Source organism: Natrix helvetica (assembly GCF_964273705.1).
Source record: "Natrix helvetica genome assembly, chromosome: 5".
NCBI classification, from domain to species: domain Eukaryota; kingdom Metazoa; phylum Chordata; class Lepidosauria; order Squamata; family Natricidae; genus Natrix; species Natrix helvetica.
Window position 1 is genome coordinate 144,707,919 of NC_138551.1, and position 19,340 is coordinate 144,727,258.

The 19,340-nt window shown below is 46.5% G+C and overlaps 1 protein-coding gene across 3 annotated transcripts in view; it reads right to left on the minus strand.

Annotated features, from left to right (window-relative positions):
- Window positions 1-5,929, minus strand: part of LOC309392944 (msx2-interacting protein-like) — a 56,461-nt gene extending 50,532 nt beyond the window's left edge. Inside the window, exon 1 of one of the 3 annotated variants that reach the window (XM_081954597.1) lies at window positions 5,483-5,929. In XM_081954597.1, coding sequence (XP_081810723.1) covers window positions 5,483-5,565 — 83 coding nt within the window. In that variant the 5' untranslated portion in view covers window positions 5,566-5,929. The remainder of the gene's footprint in view (window positions 1-5,482) is intronic. The other 2 variants (XM_081954596.1, XM_081954595.1) reach the window with 2 other exon arrangements.
- Window positions 5,930-19,340: the final 13,411 nt, after the last annotated feature.

Genomic DNA, 19,340 nt, shown 5'->3' on the forward strand with positions numbered 1-19,340 from the left:
AATGTTTTGTAGGACACAGCTAGGAAAATAGACGAAATAATTCAGAACAAACATGCGCAGATCAAGCAATAAAGCCAGCGCTTCTATTAGTTACAAAAATTTCCTAAAACTGTTCAAGGAAGGAGGAATTCAAATCATTCCCCCTTTTACTTCCAACCACCTTCCTTGAAAAGTAATTAGCAGGGACTGCAGTTCTCTGTTAACTCCATCCTTCTCTTGACTGTCAGGTCAAAACGCATGGACCTGCCTTCTCCTCCCCCACAAGTGAATAAAGGTTCTCCTCCCTTTCCACTTTATGCTCCTGCTACAACTATAGTGCAGGACGTAGGCCACTTCTCCCCTCATACGGAGGAGGAGGAGGTGGCCCTGAGTGCAGGTTAAGGTTTTTGTCTGAATTCTTGCTTTTCCAGCAAGTCAGAGCTGCCTGACAAAAGAGCAAAAACAAAAAACAAACCCCCCCAAACAAAACCCCTATAAAGGCAGGAGTTTTAGTAGGTGTCACAAACGTTTGCAGCTCCATGCAAATAAGACCACATATTGTCTCAGTGTGTATAAATATTTATTTAAAGAGCTCTCTCGCCCTCGCCTTTTGAAACAACACTCAACACACACCTGCAAAAACGATATCGAGGAAAGCTGATACAATAAAGTAACAAAAACAAAGAAAAAGAGAGCAAGATTTCTAGAAAAGTTAAGATGTAAGTGTAAGAGCCCTTTTATGGGTTAGGACACAGAAGACAGACAAAAGAAACTAGCAAAGCTGAGGATCTAACGACTACAGCACTGCTAGTTATCTATTAGTACTAATTGCTACTGGAGTTAGTGGGAAAAAAAGGAACTGACTTGGGTTAGGAGAGGGGCTAATATACACAGGGCAGGACATACCAACCTTTTCCAAGTGTGGAAACACGACCTATATTCCCCATTAAATCTAGGGAGAGAATTGTGAACATAACTTCCCCAATTTGGCCCCTCTTATAGGGGTAATCCACCTTCTTAATGGGCAAGGAGGGTGTCAAAAAAGTGGCATTTTAGATGAGCGAGCAAGAAAAAAAAATCCTAGGGACAAATAGACGAAAAATAAAAATAAAAACTCCACTGGAAGCCAGTAGTTCCAGATTGACCAAAGAGTGGCCACCCCCAGCTTTGCCAGCGCTTCTTCTAAGTACATCCACCAGAGACTGTCGCCCTAGGTCTGAACCGATCGGCTGGTAAAAAGAAAAAGGGCATCGGGGGATGAACGAAGGCCTCGCCCCATCCTCTAGCAGGCATCCTCTTGTCCCACTTTGTAACCATCCAGCAAGTGTTCAATTTTCTGTGACGTATCCACAAGCTGAGCGACACCATTGTCTTGAAAGCTAAAGTGCCTTTCCCTGGACGTGAGCTTTTGGCAGAGACTAAGTAAGTAATCCACTCCCCTGGCCCACTGGGATCTTGGCTCGAACCATCCCACAAATCTGAGGTAGTAGCCATTATTCCAGCACCTCAAACGGAGTGCCTGTAATTTCCAAAACTGAGCAGCGTCCATCTCGTTCTGTTTGCCATGAGGATAGTAATCCCAAGGTACATGGAAAGTGAGGTAGATCCAAGAGGGGAAAGAAACATCAAGAGCAGCCTTCTCCTGTCTTCGTTTTGTACGTATTCCCAGGGCTAAAGACTGTAGAATCCAAGACGAGGCAGCATTTTTATAAAGCCTGCTAGAATTTTTTTTTGATACCAATCCAATTTTATGCATAGACTACATAAACCAGCACAACCCTGAAAAAAACTAAATGCGAAGCTTTGCCAAGGGATTGTGCAGGTCCTATAATGGTGAAGATACTCCATATCTGGGCTTGGGAGACCAAAGGGAAGGGATGTGGAGCCAGGGTCTCTCTCTCCAAACTAGCCAACAGAGGAAGGGTGCTGGCGAAAGGTTTGCCAGGTTGTCATTTCCAAAGCAGATGGCTCGACATTCTTTGATCCACACCACAGTTCTCAAGGTGTGCGAGGATTTGGTTTAGATCACTCACTCCTATGACAAGCCACTGGAATAAGCATAAAGGCTGCTTTCAAAGGAGGCGACAGACACAACCGCATCTCTGGCTAACCCCCCCCCCCAAATGCTAAGACATGGAAGGCAGCATTTGGAAAGAGTCATCTCTATGGTCTGCACTCCCCGACTGCCCTGTGTGCTTTACCCTAGAGTCACTGAAGGCTAATCTGCCTGGCAATCCGACCCCAGCCCCACCCATTGGGTCTTTTCCAATCCGCTGCCGTGCTGGCAGGGGCCATTGGGAGGGGAGCTGGGTTGCTTCATGCGAACCGATCTGGAGGGGAGGGGAAAGACCCGCAGTGCTGCAGCAGCGTGCGGGATCAATGCCCAACAAGAAAAGGATCCCTGTGAAAAAGCTTCTGGGGGGAGGGGAGGGGCTAAGGAACTAGGCATATGGCTTGGGGGGGGGAAGGTGGGGGAAGGTTTCAGAAACCGCTTCAGGTCGGTCCAGGAAACAGAAGGCTGAGAAAGGTGGGCGCCCAAGTGAAATGTGCCCTCCCCCTCTCTGCCTTTCCAAGAAGGCCGCTCTGTCCCAACCGCCAGCACAGAGAGCAAACAGGGCAGAAGAGGGAGGGGGCCAACCCATGGGCTCTAAAGGTCCTGACGCACAGGCAGCTTTGCTGGGAGGTTTTTCTAAAGGGCTTCCTGCTTGCATAATCCATACCAATCAATACATAATAACCTCTTGCAGCATGGGCACAGGTCGGTTTTGCTTCCCACCAGCACCAGAGTAGAATCTTTCTCCCAGAGGAGTCCCGGGTGCTGCCTGGCCTATGCATTAAGGGCTACACCTCCAGTTTCCACGCACATCTTTAATACTCCAAGGGACTTCAGTCTGTTTCGTCTTAATGTCTCAGTCACAATGGCCACAATTCCTCAGGCTATGCAAAAATAGTTTGTCAGGCCTGTTCCTGATTTAAGCATGATACTTTCATTCCCATGGGGGCCGGAGGGTCAAGGCCCCAATGTGAGCCTTCCTTCCTCCCTCCCTTCTATACGTGCACCAGGCAAACAAACGCACATAGTGATATGAAGGAAGCCGGAAGATAATCCTGTCTCTTGTAACATCATCTAAATTGGACATGGATAGATATTTTAATGTTGGTCACACAAAAAAATAAAAACCATTCCTGCAACTTTCCTCCTCGTCTACAGGAAGGGGATAGAAATACACAAGGAGCTCATTATAAGTGAGGGAAAATTCAAATGCATCTAAAGTTCACCCCAGGAGATGGTAAAGTTAGGATGTGCCACTGACAGGCCTAAAAAGGGTGGCTTTAGGAGACCTCGATATTGCGATAAACCCTCGGAGAGGCATGTTTTTCTCTCCTCTCCAGCAAAGGGAGGATCAAGGAAGAGTTTTCTTTTTCTTTTTTACAAAGCTGGGGCTGCAAAATGATGAATCAGTCTCTCTGTTGATAATCACAGCAAGTACTACGACATTGTGTGTGTGTGTGTATGTGTACATGCATGCCTTCCTAAGATACCAATTCAAACACACAAACAACAACAACACAGAAAGGAAAACCAGCTAGGAAAGAACCTCCTCAACTCCCACGCAAGATTTATTTTGCATATGGGAAGTCCAACACTTTAAAACTGTGTTCCCATCTACTAGATAATACGACCAGAATAGAAATCCACTTCTGATTTTGCAACCTGCGTGCCCCAACTTTGAATAATTCGGAGGGGGGGAGTAATAGGAAGCATCAATTCTAAGGTAACATTAAAGGACACCTTTGGCACAAAATGAAAATGTATCCTGACCATCAACAAACAAGCTTCTATTTAAGAATAGAGGGTAATTTCACTATCTCTTTCCCCAGATTCACCAGTCAAGCTTGTTCCCCCATGAGGTAACCATGCAAGACTATTTTTCCCATGATGACTCATTAGGTACGCTCCATAATCTTCCTAAACAGTAGGAAGAAAATTACAAGAAAACTTGCAATCCTCTTAAGTCTTTCACTGAAAATAACTTCAGCTGACCCAGATAGGGGCCAAGAATGATGCACCTCAGTTTTCCTTCACAATGTCATAATAGGCGAGACCAGAAATAATTATCTAAGACAGAGGTCTCTGCAACTGTTGTCTAGAATGTGTCCATCACTATTAAAAAGCCATCCCATGTAGCACCATGCTAGTGCTATTCAGCTACATGTATTTGGTCCAAAAGGTTTCTCACCGGGGGAATTTAAAATGCCAAAAGCCAGAAGAAAAAATCTCATGAATGCAAATCAGAAGACTAAGCTACAGTTCAGTTATTAGGCCATCCCAGAAATGTTCCACAGCAACAGAACAAAAGGAACTTGGATGAAACAGGATTTCAGCGTCCTAGTCATTCAAAGCGGTGCCTAAATATCCACGTTCCAGTTATTTCTTCCATAATTCCTTAAGAATAAAAAAAACAAAGAGCCTCAAAATTGCCACCTCACGTGGGGAAAAAAATAAAAAATAAAAAATTCAAGAAGTCAGTAGTCCAGGATCAGAGTATGGAAAGAAAAAACAAAAATAAGAATTTTTTAAATTTAACACGGTAAAAGTGGTTTCCATCACAATACGCTCTTTGAAAATCCCAGTCTACAAGATGAAGGCCACTGGTGCAGCATCTTTGCTCTGCCCGTTATCTCTCCATCTGGCAAGAGCTGAAAGGCTGCACCTCATGGAAGGTTTTTTTTTGGTCCAGGCTTCTAAAATGCCCAATGCAGAAAGGAGTCCAGCAGCCTTTTTCTCAAGAACAAAGCAGCCAGCAGCATCGCTCCTGTTGGGGCTTCTCCTCCAGAGGTGCAGTCGATTGAGGGGGGGGGGGACTGCAGAAGCCCGCCAGATGATCCCGATGACAGGTTGTCCAGACTGATGACTCTTCTTGGCCAGGCTCCCCGACAGGACTTCTTAAATCCCAGGTCTCGATCACGCACAGACTCCCAGAGGCACCATCCACACACACACAGCAGCCTCTTCCTCTGAAGAGGCTCTCCACCTTTACCTGTTGCCACTCGGAGGGAGGGATGGCCATTGGCATGGAGGGGCTCCCCTCCCCGGAGGGTCAAACATGGGGTCCCTTTTCGCAGGCCCGGCTGAAACACGGGCTCCCCATTGCTGCCATCCCCCACCTTTCTTTCCCCCCATTAGAAAAAGGCGGTGGCTCAAGGGGGTTGTGAGTGCGATTCTAGGTACAGGCAGATGGAGGAACTCTGCTGCTAGGGGCAGAGGGGGTTGGACTAGATGACCTGCAAGGTCCCTTCCAACTCTGTTAATCTGTCACAATCAGGAGGTTGTGAGTTCGATCCTGGGTAGAGGCAGATGGAGGGTCTCTCCTGCTGGGGGTGGGGGTTGGACTAGATGACCTGCAAGGTCCCTTCCAACTTTGTTAATCTGTTAATCTCTGCCTCCCAGGATTTATCCCTATTCCCCCCCCCCATTTTCCTCCCGCCCGCCCCCGCTCACCGCTTGAAGTGCTCGATGATCTTCTCCTCGCGGACGTTCTCCGGCAGGTTGCCCATCCCGAGGTGCCTGGTCTCCCGGACCATGATGCTGCCCTCGGGAGACGGGGAGTCCTGGCGCCGCCCGCCTGCCGCTGTCTCGCCTCGGCTCGGCTCAGCGCCGTCGTCGCCGCCGCCGGCCTGCTCTTCCTCCGCCGCCGCCTCCCTCTGCGGCGCCGGTTGGACCCACCATCCCACCGGGCGACGGCGCCGCCCCCTCCTACGTCTCCGCGCCGCCACTCCCGTGCCACTTGGCCCCTCGCCTCCGCCGCCGCCTCCTGCTTTCGCCGATCCGGATCCTGCCGCTGCTGCGGGCGGCGATGCCGGTGATATTGAAGGGGGCGGCGCTGCTATCGCTGCTTCAGCCCAATTTCTCCTCAGCAGCCTCAGGAGAGCGGCGCGCGGCTCCGGTCTCCCTGTCTTTCTTACCCCGCTCAGCCGGCCGCAGCGCGCCTGCGCGCTCGGCCGCCGCCGTAGCCAATCCGCCGCCACGCGCCCGCCTCGCGCCCCAGGGCCCGCCGTCTATTGGTCAGCGGGAACCACGCAGCGGGCCGCGGGAAGAGGGAGAGAGGCGAAGAGAAACAGCGTGCGCAAGCGTTCTAGACACTTATTTTTTTTCTTCCGGGGGAACAGGAGAGGGACTGCTCCAAGCAGGGGGTGGGGGAGCCATGAGAGAATCATGTCCTCCATATACGTCTCTCGGCGGCAAACGCGCACGTGCAGCAAGCGTTCTCTGGGGGGAGGGGACTTTCATCTGCGCCGGCGCGCTCTGTGGCCTTGACGCCGCTTCTCCTCAGCGGCAGGCGGGGAGGTTTTAGTCGGTGCAGTTCACAAGTCGGGCGCGCTCGCGTGTGTACGGGATCCGCGTCTTCAGTTATTACGGCCTTTCTCGGAACAGAGCTCCGGCCCGATTTGAGGGGCCTCCTCCCGATCTCAGCGGGCCCGGGCGCTCACTACAACTCCCAAGTTCCCCAGCCCACTCCCTCCCCTTTTGCCTGCTCTTCTCGGACTGCTTCTGCGACTCACTTTCGGACCTAACAGGCCCAAGGAAGGCCCGAGCGACCCTTCCCCGGCGGGAAATCGGGAGAGCTTGGAGCACGCGAGACCGACGACTGGCCTCGGAAAGGACGCCTCGCTCTCGTTCTTGGGGACAGCCGCCATTTTGTTGCGCTACCTGGCCGAGCGGCCATTTTGTGACACCGGGGCGCCGCGGCTGCCCTCTCGCGCGACCAGCAGGGGCGCTGTGCAACCCCCCACCCATTCCCGGTCGCCGCCGCGGGACCCCGCTAAATCGGGGGGGGGGGGCTAAAGTCCGCGGCAACCCCCCGCCGGCACCTTGCATCGCCCACCCGACATCTGCAACCGCCCCCTCTCACAGCAAGAGGGGTTGCTGAGCCCCGACACAACACACAAACACACCCCGCGAAAAGGCCGTTCCGCAGATGTCGGAGTGAAGCTTCGGTGCCGGATCGGCTTTTCAAGCTTTTTATTATTATTTCCGATTGTTTATTGCAATCTTTACCCCCGACGAGGTGGCTCAGTGGCTAAGGCACTGAGCTTGTCCATCAGAAAGGTCGTTGGTTCGAATCCCCAGTACAGGGTCTCCTGCGTGAGCGGGGGGGGGGGGGGTTGGACTAGATGACCTCCAAGGTTCCTTCCAACTCTCGTTGCTGTTTTAAAAGGTTGCACGTCTCCTGGATTTCCCAACGGTGGCTCTGGACATTGGACAAGTCAAGTGAGATGCCCTTTGCCAGCCTCCCCTGAATCGAGGGCTTCTCCGAGGAGACTCTCACATCTGGAGAACATGCATGGGGATAAATTCCCCACACACACAAACACACAGAAGGGCACCAAGGCTGGCAGGGCGAGGAATTTGACCCATGCAGCCAGTTGCTGCTTTTCTCCGGTGGCCTGGGATCGCAGAAATGGCTTTCAACGTCTACGGAGATTCTCAAGTCATCCACTTCACAGTTGTCCCCCAAAAAGGCGAATTGGGTTTGGGTTTTTTTTGCTCCCCCCCCCTCGAAAACATTTTGCTTACAATTCTAAATTGTATTAACGAGAGATACAATCAAGATCAAGGGGAGGTACTAATACCACTCTATAAAGCCCTAATAAGGCCACACCATCCAGTTTTACAATAATACAATACAATAGCAGAGTTGGAAGGGACCTTGGAGGTGGTCTAGTCCAACTCCCTGCCTAGGCAGGAAATCCTATACTGTTTTAGACAAATGGCTATCCAGCGTCTTAAAGACTTCCAGTGTTGGGGCATTCACAACTTCTGGAGGCAACTTCTGTTCCACTGATTCATTGTCCTCACTGTCAGGAAATTTCTCCTCAGTTCTAAGTTGCTTCTCTCCTTGATTAGTTTCCACCCATTGCTTCTTGTTCTACCCTCAGGTGCCTTGGAGAATAGGTGGATTCCCTCTTCTTTGTGGCAACCCCTGAGATATTGGAACACTGCTATCATGTCTCCCCTAGTCCTTCTTTCTATTAAACTAGACACACCCAGTTCCTGCAACCGTTCTTCATATGTTTTAATCTCCAGTCCCCTAATCATCTTTGTTGCTCTTCTCTGCACTCTTTCTAGAGTCTCCACATCTTTTTTACATCGTGGCGACCAAAACTGAATGCAGTATTCCAAGTGTGGCCTTGCCAAGGCATTATAAAGTGGCATTAACCCTTCACGTGATCTTGATTCTATCCCTCTGTTGATGCAGCCTAGAACTATATTGGCTTTTTTGGCAGCTGCTGCACACTGCTGGCTCCTATTTAAATGGTTGTCCACTAGGACTCCAAGATCCCTTTCACAGTTACTACTTTTGAGCAAGGTACCACCTATACTGTACCTGTGCATTTCGTTTTTGTTGCCTCAATGTAGAACCTTGCTCTTTTCATCATTGAATTTCATTTTATTATATAGTGCCCAATGTTCAAGTTTGTCAAGATCCTTCTGTAACTTTAGCCTATCTTCTGGAGTGTTGGCTATTCCTGCCAGCTGCAGTTTTAGTCACCACACTATAAAAAAGATGTTGAGACTCTAGAAAGAGTGCAGAGAAGAGCAACCAATATGATTAGGGGACTGGAGACTGAAACATGAAGAACGGTTACAGGAACTGGGCCTGGCTAGTCTAGTGAAGAGAAGGACCAGGGAAGACAGGATAGCAATCTTCCAATATTTGAGGGGCTGCCACAGAGAGGAGGGGGGTCTAGCTATTTTCCAAGTCCACACAAGGAACAATGGATGGAAATTGATCAAGGAGAGACTCAACCTGGAAATAAGGAGGAACTTTCTGACAGGGAGAGCAATCAACCCATGGAACAGAAGTTGCCTTCGGAGGTTGTGGGAGCTTCATAGGCTGGAGGCTTTCAAGAAGAGACTGGGCTTCCATCTGTCAGAAATAGTGTAGGGTCTCCTTCTTGAGTAGGGGGGGTGGACTACATGACCTTATAAGGTCCCTTCCAACTCTGTTAAATTGGCTTCTTCATCTAAGAAGCTTCTTCAGCAATTCAGCTTCAGGATGAGAAGTGAAACGTTTTCAAGGGGGAACGGACGGATCCCAAGAAAGTCCAGTTGCCTTTTGAAAAGCTTTAATGGAAGATGATACGTTCAAGTACTGTTAGAAAGAGACTCAGAAAGTGAATTGGTTAAGGATTGTATGATTAAATGGGCTCAGAATTTTGGTGAAGTGGTTATGTTGGAAACGTGGGAAAAAATATGGGTTCAGAATGTTAAATTTACACAGTCACAGAATTTAAGGGAGAATTTTTATAAAATGTTTTACAGATGGTATTTAGATCCTAAAAAATCATCATGCATGTACCCAAATGTTCAACCAAAATGTTGGAGATGCGGGTGTCTAGATGCTACCTTTTTTCATGTATGGTGGACTTGTAACAAGGTTAAAGCTTTTTGGATAAAAATATGGTGGGTTATGCAGAATGTATTTAAGAAAAGAATACAATTCACTCCGCAAATGTTTTTATTGGGTATAGCTAAGGATTTTACCAAAGGGGAAACAAAATTGGCCTTGTATATGGTCACAGCAGCTAGGTTGTTGATTGCGCAACATTGGAAAAAAGATTTTTTACCGACAATTGATCAATGGATTCAGAAGGTGGCGGGGTTTGCCGAAATGGCAAAAATTTCAGCTTTCTTAAAAGCTCAGAAACAGGAGGATTACACACAGGAATGGGCAAAATGGATTGATTATATACAGAATAAATACCAGACTAGGAGTTATTATGTAGCCTTTAGGTAAGAATGTTTAGACCGATAGATGATCAGAGTAAATAGTATATGGGATGTTTGGAATTGTTAGAGTGGTATACAGCGGAAGTCAGGGGGGTGGGTTTGTGTGGGAGGTGGGGGAGGGTTAGGGTGGAGGGTGGGGCAATATATATGTATGAATAAATTAGAAGATGGGATTAATGAAACATTGTTATGCTAGGAGAAATTTATATTAAGAGTTATAGATGTTAAATTAGCTTAGAAAATGGGATCAATGTGTTATTAATCTAAGAGAAATTTATATTGTGTTTGTTGGGAGGAGAGGGGTTACGAGTAATCTATTTTAAGATGGGGGGAGGGGAGGGGGCAAAGTATTTGGTATAATATTTGAAAGTGAATTTTGGTGGGGGGGTTGGGGGGATATAGCATTTGTATGAGATTTATATTGTATGGCGGGGGGTTGAAAAGGGGGAAAATCTGTTTGTACAAAACTCTTTTAATAATAAAAATAAAAGAAAAATTATAAAAGAAAAGCACCTTTGGGACCAATGGCTTGAAGAAACTGTCCTGTGTCTGCTGGCTCCTGATTGGTTTTATGACAAAGCCTGCGGGGCATCAGGTTCTGGCCGGAGGGGTGCAGCCCGGCCTTGGAGGGAGTGGGTGGGGGAGAGGCTGTCTAGCACCTGAGTAGAAAGGAAAAGTATCCTCCTAGGACTGAAGTATCGGAGGGAGCCCCAAAGGAGCACATATCTCTCCCCCTCCAGCCGTTGTGGCCCTGGACAGCGCTTGGGCAGGGGCACCACACAGGCAAATGGGAAGCAGTCCGCAAGCTGCCTCATCTTGCACAGAGGGAAGAGGTGGGTGGGTGGTAACGACAGCCAGCTAAAATGGGGGGCCAGTTTGGGGACCCTTCTCCCTTTATTGGCACCCTTGGCCTTGCTGGCCAAGGACTGACGAAAGCGAAGGGAAAGGCTTAAGCCAGGGGTCAGCAACCTGCGGCTTTGGAGCCGCATGTGGCTCTTTCATCCCTCTGCTGCGGCTCCCTGCCGGTCAAAATGCGCGTCACAACCTCCAATGTGCGACCTCCACTGGCACGCTATTTATTGAGCTTTTTGACCCTTGGCTGGCCGATATATGCGGTTTTACCTTTGTTTTACACGTGAAAAGAGCTTTGTGGCTCCCGGTGTTTTCTGTGGGAAACGGGTCCAAATGGCTCTTTTGAGTGTTTAAGGTTGCCAACTCCTGGCTTAAGCAGTTGCCCAAGAATCCAAAGAAAGAGCCCCCAACCTGTCTGGGAGACAATGAGCTTCCAGAGGAGCCCCTCTCCATCCTTCAAGGGGGCAGAGCTCCTGCCCACTCCTCAGCCTTGTAAGTCACTTGCAAGGGGGGGGGACCAGGTTTCAGGGCTGCGCTGCCCCCTAGTGGAGGAGACAGGTACTAACTGGAGAAGTCCACTGAAAACCAGTGGGTTGCTTCTGCCCAGGCGTTCCACCAGCCAGGCCTTTTCTCCGATCTCCTGGCTGCTGGGTTTGACACAGAGAAGGGCTTCTTTGGGGCAGGGAGAGCAGGATTAGGGGCCACAGGGTTAAAGCACTCTCGGCTCCCTCCCTCCCAACCATGGAGTGCCTGTGTTTTAATCCAGCTGCCTGCTTCTCTTGCTCGCCCCGTAAGGCAGGGGTGTCCAATCTTGAGAACATTTAAGACTTGTGAACTTCAACTCCCAGGGTTGAAGCCAGCATGGCTGTCTGGGGAATTCTGGGGGTTGAAATCCACAAGTCTTAAAGTTCCCGAGTTTGGACACCCCTGCGGTAAGGAAAGGCCCGAAAAGACGATTACCTGCAGGGAGGAAGGCAAGGCGATAGCTCCCGTCTGTAAATCGGGCCCCAGGGTCTCCACCCGGAGGGCAGCAGGCTGCAGAGACCCCAGGGAAGCCTCCACGGGCTGAGGAGGGTCAACAGGAGGCAGCAGGGTAGCGGAACCTGCAGGAGGGAAGGAGCGTAGAGGGATCTGGGTTTCAAGCCAGCCTGCCATTCAACCAGATCAGGGGTTAGCAACCTGCGGCTCGGGAGCCACATGTGGCTCTTTCATCCCTCTGATGCGGCTCCCTGTCACCGGTCGGCTCTACAGTTGATAGGGCTTTTGATTAGGACAGGTAGAGGAAAAAGGATGCCGCGCTAGGAGGAGACTCTATAGTGGGTGGGCTTCTAGTTAGGACCCGTGTGGCTCTTTTGAGTGTTTAAGGTTGCCGACTCCTGAGCCAGACCCTCAAGTGTCCCCCCAGGGCCTCCAAGCCAGAGAAACCACAGGGCTGAGGGTTCCCACATCTGCTCCAGCTCTGAGCAGAGAGCCCATTCGGGGGAGCCAGGGCCAAAGGACAGCAGGGGCTCACCTGCACCGGGAGCGCCGCTGAGCCTTCTCTCCTCTTGATGAGGGACCGGCTTCTCGGTGGGAAGGAACAGCGGGGCCTTCGCAGGACCCCCGCAGCCCCTCCGGGGCGGCGCAAGGATGATGAAGATGGAAGAGACCATGCGCTTCTGCGTCTTGTCCGAGAGCATCCCCACCTGAGGGAAAGGGGAAGGATGGCAGGCAAGAGGCAATTTCAGAGGGGCTCTCTCCCTCCAAGACCCCCCCCACATCCCAGCAGGTAAAGCCGCAAAAGGGGTCAACGGGAAACAGAAGGGAGCTTCATCCCTGGAAGCAATCTGAACTATCTGTCAATCACTACTTCAGCTTCAACCACAACAACACAAGTGCACACAATAGATACAAACTCAAGGTAAACCTCTCCAAACTTGATTGCAGAAAATACAACGTCAGCAACAAGAGTGGTCAATGCCCGGAATGCTCTACCTGACTCTGTGGTTTATTCCCCAAGCCCCCAAAACTTTAACCTTAGACTGTCCACCGTCGACCTCACCCCATTCCTAAGAGGACTGTAAGGGGGTGTGCATAAACGCACCAACGTGCATAAACGCACCAACGTGCCTACCGTCCCTGTCCTAATATTCCCTTGTATTCGCATTCATTTTAGGTATTCCTATACATGTCTCTGCTTATATCTGTTGCCTAACTCATACTTGACCTAAATAAATAAATAAATAAATTAAAAAGATACAACTATCAATAATAGGGAGAATATCAACAATCAAGATGAATATATTACCCAGGATGTTGTATTTGTTCCAGACAATTCCAATTTGATTAGGGAAAGTGTTATTTTGACAATTTAAACAAAATAGTGTTGAAGTATATTTGGCAGGGAAAGAAAGTGAGAATAAATTTAAAATTGTTACAAGATGCTAGAACAAGAGGAGGATTTGGTCTACCTAACTGGGAGTTATATTATCAGGCAACAAGTTTGATGTGGGTTAAGGAATGGATAACATTAAAATATTCTAGATTATTGACTGAAGAAGGACATGATTTGTTGTTGGGATGGCACACTTTCTTATGGTACAAGGGAACTAAAACGCAGGGGTATTTTAAAAGACATTATATATGTGAGGCTTTGCTATTAAACTGGGAGTAGATGAAAAGACAACATTATTTAAAAATTCCAGTCTGGTTATCAACCATTGAAGCATTTTCATATCCAATAACATACAAAAAGGAACAAACAGTTAGATATGGTGAAATATTAAATGCAAAGGGTGAACTTAAATCTATGCAAGAACTGGAACAGCAAGGTATAAAGATGAACTGGTATTCATATGTGCAATTACATTCCAGATACAATAAAGATCTTAAAATGGAAGGTTTCCATGATAAAATGATTTGAGTTAGATAAAATTTTGATAGGTACTGATGAAAAGGTAATTAAAAAACTATATGGATACTTATTAGAAGTTAAGCTAGAAGAAGAACAAGCTAAAGAATCTATGATTGCTTGGGGGGGAAACTTTGGACGTGGGATTGACTTAGAGAATTAGCAGAAATTGTGGTCTCAAAATTATAAAATGACAATGTCAACAGCATATAAAGAAAATTTGTATAAGATGTTTTACAGGTGGCACCTATTCCCGACGAGAATAGCAAGAATTTTCAAGAATAAATCCGAAAAATGTTGGAAATGTCATCAGATACCGGGTTCATATTACCATATGTGGTGGACTTGCATATAAGCTAAAAGATATTGGACTAAAATCCACACCTGGTTGGAAAAAATGATGCAAAAACATATAGACTTTAAACCAGAGATTTTTTTATTGGGAATTTTACCGGAAACCTATAGTAGAGAATTGGTTGGTATATACGCCCCCAATGTCAATCAAAGGGCCTTTTATGAAGATCTGTATGGGAGATTGGGGGAAGTGGAATATGAACATATCTGCGTACTGGGGGATTTTAATGCGGTGGCGGATAAAACTCAGGATTATATCCGGGGGGGGGGGGGGAAACCAAGGAGGTTTGAAAGAAATTAAAAAAACCCTACCAAGGATATGTCATAAGATAAGGGAAGAATTCGGCCTACAAGATGTTTGGAGATTACACAACCCTGGGAAAAGGCAATACACCTATTTCTCCCCCAGACACCACTCCTGGACACGCTTAGATATGGTCTGGATGTCTCCAGAACTGAGGGGAATGGTGTCTGGAATAGAAATTGGTACTAATGAATGGGCGGATCATAGTCCTATAAGGCTGACATGGAAGATTCCTGGATACAGGCAAACTAGATGGAGAATGTGGGTGGGGGCTCTGCAGGATGAAGTCTTTATGGGGTCTTTTAAAAAAGAGATGAGTTTTTATCCAAGAGAATAAAACCGAAGACACATCCATTTATAATACTTGCGACACCGCTAAGGCAGTTATGAGGGGTTTACTGATTAAATATAGTGCTAACTGTCGCAAAATTAAAAGAGCACAACAGAAAGAATTCCTGAACAATTTGAGCAGAGTTGAGCAGAGAATGCAGGAAGGGAATGAGCAGGAACATCTGGCCGAGGAAAGGTCGTTCTGGCAACATCAGATTAGCTTGCTAGACAAAGAAGAGTTAGCCTCTAAGATTAAATGGTCTAAACAATATCACTTTGAGAATGCCAATAAGCCAGGTAGATGGCTCTCATACCGCTTAAGGAAGGAAGGCGAACAACGTAGGATAGAGGGGTTGAAGGATCTGGATGGAAACTTCCATACTACTAAGGAAGGGAAAAAGAAAGTGGCACAAAAATTTTTCACCAAACTGTATGAGAAAGGAGCAGAAGAGATACAAGGAATCAGTCAGTTTTTGATTAAATCTGACCTTCCACAAGTCCCTGAATCTGTGAAGCAACTTCTTAACGCTGATATAACGGAAGGGGAAGTAGAAGCAGCCATGATGAAACAAGCCAATGGGAAGACCCCGGGTACAGACGGACTCCCGGTTGAACTATACAAGGCGATGTTTGGGGTACTGGGTATTGTGTCCGTGCAGATGACGTCAGGGAATTCCCCCTGACAGCCGGCTTCTGCACTAGCAACAGCCAGGTCGCGTCTGATTGGCTAAGACGCGACCTGGCTGAGAGCGGGGAAACTCTGGCTTGTGGATTGGTTGGTTCGTCTGACAGCTTCGTATAAATAGCTGTCAGACGAACCCTGCTTGTTTTTTCTCTCCTGTATATACGTTGAGTCTGTTGTTCAATAAAGCCTTGTTAATTCTCCTCACGACTCCGCTCGCCTTTTGTGCCAACTTAACACTGGGTAAATATATGACAGAATTGTATAACAGAGTGATGAGGGATACCCAGACTCCAGCGTCGTGGTTTGAAGCGTTTATTTCCATTATTCCCAAGGAAGGGACTGACCTGTCACTTATTAGAAATTATAGGCCAATTTCCCTGCAAAACTCTGATTATAAAATCTTTGCGGCAGTGTTAGCAGCAAGACTTACCTGTTTTCTCAATACCTTCATACACTCAGATCAGAATGGCTTCCTCCCCAACCGACACCTACGGGATAATTTGAGGATGATTATGAATACCCTGGAATATTTTGAGGCCTCCCCGGATAAACAGATGGCCGTAGTTTTTGTCGACGCCCAAAAGGCATTTGATCGGGTCTCCTGGGACTTTATGATAGCCCAGATGGAATATATGGACTTTGGCACAAAATTTATTGGGGCAATTCAGGCCATATATCAAAAACAAACAGCAAGGGTATTGATTGAGGGAGATCAAACAGGGAAGATCGAGATCCATAGAGGTACAAGACAGGGTTGCCCCTTATCCCCGCTCCTATTTGTCTTGACTTTGGAACCTCTACTGAGAGAAGTAAGACGGAAAAGCGAGATAAAGGGAATGAGGATTAGACGGGAGGAGGTTAAGGTGCAAGCCTATGCTGATGATCTGGCTTTCATTTTAGAGGAACCAATGGAATCAGGCCCGCATTTGTTAGAACTAATTAGGGAATTCGGGAGCGTTGCGGGTCTACTTCTTAATGAAGATAAGACCAAAATGTTGGTCAAAAACATGACCACAAGACAGAATCACCAATTTGAACACCTAATGGGTCTGAGGACCGTAAATAAAATCAAATATTTGGGAATATGGATGACAGGGAGATGTAGCTCCATAAAGAAGGATAATTATATTCACCTTTACAAACAGATGGTCCAAAATTTCGGCAGATGGAAGAACCTACAACTCTCCCTTATGGGGAGAATAGCAGTTATTAAAATGTGTATTCTCCCCAAATGGCTATTTTTATTTCAATCGGCCCCGGTAAGATTGGAAAAGAAATTCTTTGATGAAATGAACAGAGCCGTCTCAAAATTTATTTGGCAAGGTAAAAAACCTAGAATTAAACTGAAAATGATGCAGGAACCTAGAATTAGAGGGGGATTTGGTCTCCCCAACTGGCAGCTTTATTATCAGGCGGCTTTATTAATTTGGATTAAAGAATGGATGACCCTGAGAAGAACACGGCTCCTGACTATTGAAGGCTGGGGCCTACAGTATGGTTGGCACTATTATATTTGGCCCGGTTTAGAGCGACCCAAACACTTTAACGACCATTTGGTGCGTAGGACCTTGAGCTACTCTTGGGAGAAGTTGAGGAGGAAGTTATACTTGAAGGTGCCATGCTGGATCTCTATTCAGGAAGCCCTTGCTTATCCAACACGATATAGAGGGGAGAAGATCTTGACATATGAAGAGATTTTAGACTCACAGGGGAATTTGAAGACCAGGGAATCACTAGCTTCGCAAGGGTACCATATCGACTGGTGGCCATATTCCCAGATATTTTCAAGGTATAAAAAAGATCAGAAGACTGAAGGTATATATCCCTATAAACAAGAACTGGACAAGGTTCTTTTTGGAACAGAGAAAGGGATGCTTTCCAAGTGTTACGGACATCTATTGCTATTAGACGCAGGGGAAGAAGTGGTCAAAGACTGTATGATTGCTTGGGGACGGAATATAGGACACGCATTGGACTTTCAAAGTTGGGAAGAAATTTGGTTTAAAAACATGAAATTGACTATGGCAGCCTCGTATAAGGAAAATACATATAAAATGATATATCGGTGGCATCTACCACCGGCAAGACTTGCCAGAATGTTCCCTGGGATTATGTCTAATTGCTGGAAATGCGGTCACAGAGAGGGGACCTATTTCCATCAGTGGTGGACCTGCCCAATGGCAATTAAATACTGGAAAAAAATCAGGCAGTGGTTAATAGAAATCACCCAACATCAATTAGATTTGAAACCTGAAACCTTCCTGTTAGGACTCAAACCCCCAGATATCATCATGGAGATATGGTTTTTGGTGTTGCACATAATCACTGCGGCAAGATTGGCATTTGCCCAGGAAAGGAAGAGCGATCAATTACCAATGGATAGGGCAGTAATAAATAAAATTAATGAATGCGCAGAATCGGATAGACTAACAAAATTAATTAAAGGAAAAAAGGACTCAGAATTCTATAACTCGTGGAAGAGGTATAATTGGGTACGGGAACGACCGAATAACAACAACTGAAGCAATAATATATGTTTAAATCAGATACTGGTAAATAATATTAATTAGAAATTAAAGGACGAATAAGAATTGATGAAGTAGGTACGCTGAATAGATGGGCTGCATATGGTGTAAATGTTGGTGTTAAATATTAGGCCTACCATTAGGACGGTAATCTTTAGTTTGGTTACTTAAACGCTATGATTTCTTGCGCTGTGACGGCAATATGTTTAAAATTATGTTTGTATGATTTTATTTTTACAAGAATAAATAAATATTTTTTTAAAAAATAAATAAATATCTGATTGTAAATGTTTTAACGGCGGCTAGAATTGTATTTGCTAAAAATTGGAAAAATGAGAAAATACCAATGCAGGAGGAAGTTATTCAGAAAATAATGGAATGTGCTGAAATGAGTAAATTGACATTTGAAATTAGAGAACATGAAGATAAACAATTTTATAAGACATGGGATTTATTTTATCAGTTTTTAGGTTTAATAAAAACCATGGAAATGAAAGACACTAGAGAATGTTATCAATACAAGAATAATAGAATGATACGGAATATAACATAAAGATATATTATTATTGGGTAGATTTAAGATGATGTAATGAATTGTTACAATATAAATGAACCCAATATCTAGTATATCTCGTTTAAAATGAAGGAATAATAGTGATAGTCAAAGAAAGGAGGTATAATGATAATGTATACAAACATATTCGATTTGATAATATGTGATTTCATATAAATTGTAAGTGATGGAAAGGATGCACAAAAACACACTGTATGTAGTGGAAGATGGTTTTATGTTTTATGTCTTGTTTCTCTATGTCTGTCTAAAAATAAAAACTTTTTATAAAAATAAAATAAAATTAAATTAAAAAAGCTTTCAAGAAGAGACCGGACTGCCATCTGTCTTGAAATGGTGTAGTAGGATCTCCAGCTTGGGCGGGGGGGTTAGACTAGATGACCTACAAGGTCCCTTCCAACTCTGTTAATCTGTTAAATGGTGTAGGGTCTCCTGCTTGGGCAGGGTGGGGGGGAGGGTTGGACTAGATGGCCTCCAAGGTCCCTTCCAACTCTGTTAATCTGTCACAATCAGGAAGTTGTGAGTTCGATCCTAGGTAGAGGCAGATGTAGGAATTCCTGCTTGGGCAGGGGTTGGACTCGATGACCTTCATGGCCCCTTCCAACTCTGTTCATCTGTTGATCTGTTCAATGGTATAGGGTCTCCTGCTTGGGCAGCGGGTTGGACTAGATGACCTGCACGGTCCCTTCCAACTCTGTTAATCTGTTAAATGGTGTAGGGACTCCTGCTTGGGCAGCGGGTTGGACTAGATGACCTTCAAGGTCCCTTCCAACTATGCTAATCTGTTAAATGGTGCAGGGTCTCCTGCTTGGGGTGGTGGTGGACTAGATGACCTACAAGGTCCCTTCCAATTCTGTTCATCTGTCCCCTCCTCCCCCAAGATGGGAAGGTGGGGTGGGGAATCCGGTCCCCCCTACTGAGCCAGGGGGCCCCAGCCAACAACCCCCCTCCCTAGCTCAGCAAGTGAAGCCTCCCCAGAGGTCCAGGATGATGGGAACTGTTGCCTCCAGCTCAAGGATGCTTGGTCCACCGACCCAGCTGTTTTTTTGGGGGG